Source organism: Gavialis gangeticus, unplaced genomic scaffold (assembly GCF_001723915.1).
Source record: "Gavialis gangeticus isolate Ggan-Ray unplaced genomic scaffold, GavGan_comp1, whole genome shotgun sequence".
Classification (NCBI taxonomy): Eukaryota; Metazoa; Chordata; order Crocodylia; family Gavialidae; genus Gavialis; species Gavialis gangeticus.
The window spans coordinates 59,921,404-59,928,771 of NW_017729031.1; the positions used below are offsets into that span (position 1 = coordinate 59,921,404).

The 7,368-nt window shown below is 40.6% G+C and overlaps 1 protein-coding gene across 1 annotated transcript in view; it reads left to right on the forward strand.

The window, feature by feature from the left end:
- The window catches only part of AGPS (alkylglycerone phosphate synthase), a gene marked incomplete at its 5' end in the record, with an annotated part of 110,510 nt that overhangs the window by 27,954 nt on the left and 75,188 nt on the right, over window positions 1-7,368 (forward strand). Inside the window, one exon of the mRNA XM_019523004.1 lies at window positions 2,940-3,065. Within this exon, the coding sequence (XP_019378549.1) occupies window positions 2,940-3,065 (126 nt within the window). The remainder of the gene's footprint in view (window positions 1-2,939; window positions 3,066-7,368) is intronic.

The following is a 7,368-nucleotide window of genomic DNA, read 5'->3' on the forward strand; positions in this document are numbered from 1 at the left end:
CTTTGTGGGCCCAGCAGACAGTGCCATACAGGCTCCGCCGCAGCTGCCACGTGCCGCTAGCTCTCATGTGGCTGCCATGCGCCACCAGCTCTGTGCTTCGACTGCTGGCCACCTCCCTGCTCGCCATCCCCTGGCCCCAGGCCCCACACAGCACTAGGGACAGCTATGTATACAAGTTTGAAAGGACTTTATGGAAGAGGAGTTGAGTGAGCACTATAAATTTTTCTAAATATATTTTGTCAAAAACTTTAACAACACAGCAGTTTATGAGAGATGGCCTTTCACACCTCTTACTTTATATTGCTTTTTTATCATTTGATGTAATATTTTAACCTTTCCAATTTTTTTAAAGGTTAGAATTAAAATGCACAGAGCATATTCCCTTAATTTAAATGACATTTTTTTCTAGGGTAGTAACTTCTGATACTTCGCTAACTATTCCATCCTTTAAATGCCACAGAATTTTCCTCCCACTAGAGTAAAGCATAACCCTTTTCCTGTTACAGTTCTGTTTCATACTCTTGTAAATTGAAATGCTATATTAGACTTAGGCTCCTCTTGAGCAGGAAACGACATTTTGAATTTGTCTTTAATGTATAGTTTGACTAACAATTTGGTCAGTACTGAATATAAATTAATATTGTTTCAGAAGTTTTAGCACAAGAAATCTATTTGAGCTCATTAAAGGCTTAAGTTAGGAGTTTCTGGGTGCAGAGAATCAGAATTTGTTTATATTTTTATAAAAGAAAATAATTTGTTGGCAATCTCTTTAGAAGTTGGAAACGCCAGAAAGAAGGTTACCAGTACAATGGTAATTTATGAACTCTGTGCATGATATAGACTTATTTCTCCACAAGATTGCTGTTTGCATGGGGGGTGTAGTTCATACTTGAGAAATGAATAACTTGGTGCAGTTCATAAAGCTGTTATTCACAGCATTACTGTCTCCTTTGCAGAAATTGGAAAATGTAGTGAACAAGGCAGGGGGCCTGTGGGTTGGGAGCTTTGTGGTTCAGGCATTAAAACCCAGATATCTGCAATAACATTTAGTCTGACTGGCACACATTTTGTGTGATGCTGGTGAGTCACTTTTAAACTTTTCACAGGTGGCCACTAACTCACTCATTTTTCTTTATGTCCACCTTAATACCCCGGAGTCTTATTTGCATAGGTATTGAGTTTTTACAACTGTAAAGCCTGAGAACTCTGCTTTGAACAAATGACATGCTATAAAATACTACATTCTCAGAAAATTCCAGCCAAATTAAGATTGGCTTGTGTTAAGATGAATTTATTTCATATTGGTGAAGCATGCATGCTGCAGTGAGGAGTCCATAAAGAAGCCTATTGTGTATCCAGAGCATGGTTTACTTAAACAAGGCTTAAAGCCACACACTTTATTTACATTGAGGGTAGAATAAATATGAGGGTGTTTAGAAATTAACAGCAATTTCAAAACAAAAATTTGTGTGCAGTGATCATTTATTGGACCATATAGTTTCTTTACCTAGTCACCCTGACTTTTGCAATGCAAGTATTCCTGCAAGTGACAAGTTCCTTGGTGCTGTCCTCAAAGAAGCTTTTTGGTTGCTGCAACAGGCACTCTTGCAGTGTGATTGTTTAGAATTTGCATTGACTGGGCTTTGAAAACTTGCTACATGTATCCTGTAGTCCTGCTCTGCACCATGTGATTGTCACCTGCTTGGACAGTTGAAAGAGGCTCTTTGTGGATACAGACTTGCCAGTGATGCAGAGGTACAATTTGCGGTGCAGCAGTGGCTGTTGCAGCAACTAAAAAGCTGCTTTTGAGGATGGTACCAAGAAAGTTGTGACTCGCAGGAATACATGTTGCAGAGCGAGGTGACTGTATAGAGAAAATTATTGCTTTATTTTGAAATTACTATTAGTCTCTGAAACACTTGCATATTGAATCGTTGTTCATTTAGTGGTCCTTCTCCAAGACATGTAATGAGGCAAAGGTCCTGGAAACAAGCTAGTATATGATCATGTTAAGTAGATTATCAAAGTCTATACAGAAGGGGATTTAAATTTACAGTCAATCTTAACTTCTTGTGCTTTTCAAGTTCTGAGTGTTTTAACTTTGACCGTGAGATTCTAACTTTTTGGATGTAACAGATACCTTTTAATAGCTAATATTCCATATCTAAGTAGCATGATTGAAAAATGTGAACCCTTACTAAACTGATCAGATTAGTCGGAACAGATTATCTCCAGAGGAGTAAATACAGTTGGTGGTATTTGTGCCATTCAACATGAGACTGCTGGGTCTCTAAAAATTATTTCAGTGGGATTGCTTTCAGTGTTGCAGTTATAAGGGCATCCAATCAACCTCAGGTGCTGTACAGATGGCAAAGCCAGGCTAATATAGAAAAATGAGAAACAAGTGACTATTTAATATACAAGAATGCATGATCTGCATCACAAATAGTCAGTGGTATTGCATCCAGGAAACCCAACCAGATGGCTATATATTAAAACATATCACTCCTTGCAAGAATTAAGTACAGGCAGTTTGCTCATATTTTGTGCAGACATGCTGCATATCACATTAGAATAGAATGAACAGGAGATTAAATGCTTTATTTATTGGCAACATTTAGGTGAAGTTGGCAGTTAGTTAGTTATAATCTTTTTTCCATATGTATTTAAATGGCATATTTTACAAACAACAGGGGTCTTGGGTTTTTAAATACGGGAGAGAGATCATAATTTAACACACTGCTTAGTATTGGTGTAGTAGAAACAGAACTATGTTGTGTCAAATTGAGGATAGATGTTAAGGCACAAGTGATAGATTTGTACGTGAATAGTACACTGGTCAAGAGACTTTCTTTGCTTGTCTTCAGTAATTTGTTTTTAATGTAAATTGATAATTAGCAGACTCTTATCTATGGAATATGTTGTTTTCTGTGTTTTAGCTTGCTGAAAGAGGCTACTGTACAGGTCATGAACCTGATTCCATGGAATTCAGTTCCTTAGGAGGATGGGTGGCTACACGAGCATCAGGCATGAAAAAGAACATTTATGGAAACATTGAAGATCTGGTATGTTGCTAGTTGGTGTTCGTGTGTAGGAAGGTGCTTTGTTAAATAGCTTCCTTAGCCAGTTAAGTCTCCAGTCAACTAAATTTTTGCTCCTGTAAATTATTCGTATGTGACAGACAAGTGGTGGTAGTGCTCCCCCAATTGCAGCAATCCCATCATAGTCTCCTGTGACCAGGACAAATTGAATGTTTGGAACTTGTCCAACAGCCAATATCAGATAGCCACCCAAAGCAGTGATCAATGACAGCAGCAAAAGTGAGCCTCCATATTACACCTCCTTGTCCTGGACTGTAGGTGCGAAGACCACATTTTTTTTTCAGCTACAAAGTAACCTGATCTGTGTGGCATGTAGAAGATAAAGCTATATGTAAGCAGAGGTGAAAGGGTCAATGACGTTGCAAGTGAACCTAGACAAGCGGATAAATTATGATGCCAATCTCAAGTTGATTGTCCTAAATTAGACAGAACAACAGTTTCCATGCAGTTGAGAAAAGTGTTTTAGGTAGAAAGAAGTTTATGACTAATGGAAAATGAAAACCAGATTAACTGTGTATAAATACAGGGCATTTCAAGAGCCAAAAAGGTAGAAGATATTCACAAAACTGAATTATTCAGGAAAAAAATAAAGGATTTCTAGTCACAAGGGAAGTGATGCAGTTGCAGGTATTGGAACTTGTACATGAATTTAAAACATGTCAAGGAAAGAATAGAAAGGGGAGTCTGAATAGATGTCTGTAGGTCATGAAAACAACTGGTCTTGTTTTGAGAGGAGCCATCAACCTTGCTCAACATGTGCACAACTAACATGAAAAGTTGATAGTTTATCAGTGATCTGTAATTAGCCATAAAGGTCACAAATACATTATTGGGGAAAGTTTAAAATGAAAATGAAACAGTGGTCTACTTGGACATGCTGACTAGTATTACTGTGAACACAAAGGACTGTCAAGTTGGTCCTTGTGAACTGTGGGGGATGATTAAATGAGAATCACAGTAGTTATTGTCGCTTTAACAGATGGCACAAAACTACCTCCTTCCTTTTGCACTCAAAATAATCTTCCTAAGAAATTTTCAAAAGTAATATTTGTGTTCTGTCTGGAGAAAGTTGGGTGATTGAAGAATTGATGACAAGGATTTTTTTGTGTTATCTTTTGTTTGAGCAACCATAGACTTGGGAGAAATGTTAGATGAGCTTTTGGCCACAGAAGTTGATCTAAAATTATTTCCTGGACCAACACTCCAACCTTACAACAATGTGAAAAGATGATGAAAGATTGGCTAGCAAGTGTTGAAACAATGAGGGACTGAAAAACATAAACACGGATTCAGCCATCCATTCTGAGTGGCATGACCTCCCATTTTAAGCACTGGATGTCCTCTAAGGGCCCCTCCAGGCATTCAGGTAAAGGTACAAGGGATCTGATGTGTGGTCCAAACACATCAGACCATCTTGTTGGTGCAGGGGAACCTGGAATTGTGATCTCAAGCTCCCCCTGCACTAGCAAGAAGCAAGTTCCTATAGCTGGGAGCCTCCTCAGCCGCATCACCACAGCTGAGAATCCCACTGTTGCATATGCCCAAGTTTGGGGATGCATGGTGTGCTCCCATGGCTAAGAACCCTGATCAGCTGATGGGCTTCCAGCAACAGGGGTGCACCTGGGCACATGTTCAGTTACTGCAATGATTAGAACCAGCCACAAAGTTGTTACTTTTTCTTTGTGGGGTAACTTTGTGGCTTATTCCTCATTTTATCACACTATTAATTGTTCAAACATATGGCCAGGTCACAATTTAAAACATGATTAACTGGAAAGAAGGACGATCCAGGGAACTACAGACTGGTCAGCCTTACCTCGGTTCCTGAAAAAATCATGGAGCAGGTCTTCAAGAAATCCATTTTTCTAAGCACCTGAAGGAGAAGGTGATTAGGAAGTCAGCATAGATTCACTAAAGTCATGCCTGACCAACCTGATTGCCTTCAATGACAAGATGACTGGCTCTGTGGATTTAGGAGGAGCAATGGATGTGATATACCTTGACTTTAACAAGGCTTTTGATAGTCTCCCACAGCATTCTTGGAAGCAAGCTAAAGAAGTACAGGTTTGATAAATGGACTATAAGGTAGATAAAAATCTGGCTGGGTTATTTGACTTGAAGGGTAGTCATTAATGGCTCCAAGTCTAACTAGAAGCTGGTATCAAGTGGAGTGTTCCTGGAGGTCAGTCCTGGGGCTGGTTTTGTTCAATAACTTCATCAGCAATCTAGGAGATGGGATGGAGTGCACCCTCAGCAAGCTTGCAGATGACCCCAAGGTGGGGGGGAGTAGTAGGTACGCTGGAGGGTAGGGCTAGATCATGATTGATTACTTGCCACTGTCAGAGAGACCTAAAAAAATTGGGAGGACTGAACCAAAAGAAATCTCACATTCAGTAAGGACAAGTGCAAAATCCTGCACTTAAGAGAGCAGTCCCATGCACTGGTACAGGCTGGGGATGGATTGGCTAAGCAGCAGCTCTGCAGAAAAGGACCTGGGGGTTACAGTGGACAATAAGCTGAATATGAGCCAACAGTGTGCCCTTGCAGTGAAGAAGGCTAAAGGCATACTGAGTTGCATTAGTCAGTACGTTGCCAGCAGATTGAGGGGAAATAAACACTTCCCTCTGTTTGGCACTGGTGAAGCCACAAATGTGTCCAGTTTTGGACCCCCCACTACAGAAGGGATGTGGACAGATTGGAGAGAGTCCAGTGGAGCAGCAGTAAAAATAGGGGGCTGGAGCACGTGACTTCTGAGGAGAGGGTGAGGGAACTGGGCTTATTTAGTCTGGGAAGAGAAGATTGAAGGGGGATCTAATAGCAGCCTTCAACTACCTGAAGGGTGGTTCCAAAGAGGACGGAGCTAAACTGTTCTCTGTGGTGGCAGATGACAGAACGAGGAGCAGTGGTCTCAGGTTGCCACAAGTGAAGTTTAAGTTGGATATAAGGAAAAACTTTCTCAGTAGGGGGGTAGTAAAGCACTGGAATAGGTTACCCAGAGAGGTGGTGGAATCTCCATCCTTGAAGGTTTTTAAGACCCACCTAGACAAAGCCTTGGCTAGGATTATATTGTTGGGGACTGCTTTGAGCAGGGGGTTCGATTAGATGACCTGAGGTCCCTTCCAACTCTAATTTTCTATAATCCTGTGGTTACGTGCTAAATTTTAGCTGAATGCATCTTTCTTTAGGAGGAAAACAACTCTCAACCATAATTTAAAACATTCACTAAATTCAGTTGTATTTTATGTTTGTGTATGTTATTTAAATGCTATTACCTACAAAAGATTCAAAAATGAGAATAGTAGTCAGTGTAGTATTGATGATTCTTGATTCATCCCATATAAATCAATTGGCGAATGTAGTTTAATCCTTTTATTGCCCAGAATAACGGATTAAACACAATATTGTTGTTATAACCTTGAAAGAAATTTCATTTAGAGCTTATTGTTAAACTTTTGCACGATAAGTTCTTTTGCTTTTCTAGAACAGCTTGCTTTATTCTGTTAATTAAGTTCTGTTACATAAGCTGCCTAAGACACAATCCATTTAGGCTTGGGGCAGAAGTTACACATAAACTGGTTTAAGTGATCGGAACTGGCTTAAACCTGTAGCAGAGCAGAAGTTCAGTGCACATAAACCAGTTTCAAAATGGCTGAAACTGGGTTAAGATAAACATGGTTGAATGTAGTATCAGACTTAGCTGATTTGGATCAAACTAGTTTATGAAACTTCTGTCTCAGTCTTCTTCCTGGTTTAAGTTAAATCAGAGTCCCCCAGGATCCCAGCATGCTTTTGAGCTCTGGGCTGAGATGTGTTCTCTGCTACAGAGAGCAGGGCTGGCTCACTGGCTGGGGCTCAGGCAAACCTCTGTTGGGGTCTGTGGCCAGGGAGGAGGGTTAAACTCACCTTCCCCCAAGTACAGAGCTGCCCTGCCCTGCCCCGCCCTGCTAAAATGTAGTGCTGGCTACAACTGTGGACTACAAATCCCAGAGGCATGTGGAAGGAGGAAGAAGTGATGAGCAGCCCTGCAGAGTCCTGCTATTGTGACTGTGGACTGCAAATCCCAGAGACCTTGGGGGCAGCAGGAAGAGGAAGCAAACACACAACCCATGCTATGTTTATAGCTCTTCAGTTTATAGTTCTTCACAGAGAGAACTATTCTTGTTTAAGCTGTTGTGAATTTAGTGCCATTTCTTTCCCCTCCCCACAGGCAGAGCAGGGCTTTTTCTCTTCCCTTCTCTTTGGCAGTGGCTGGCAGGTGTGCTCTATT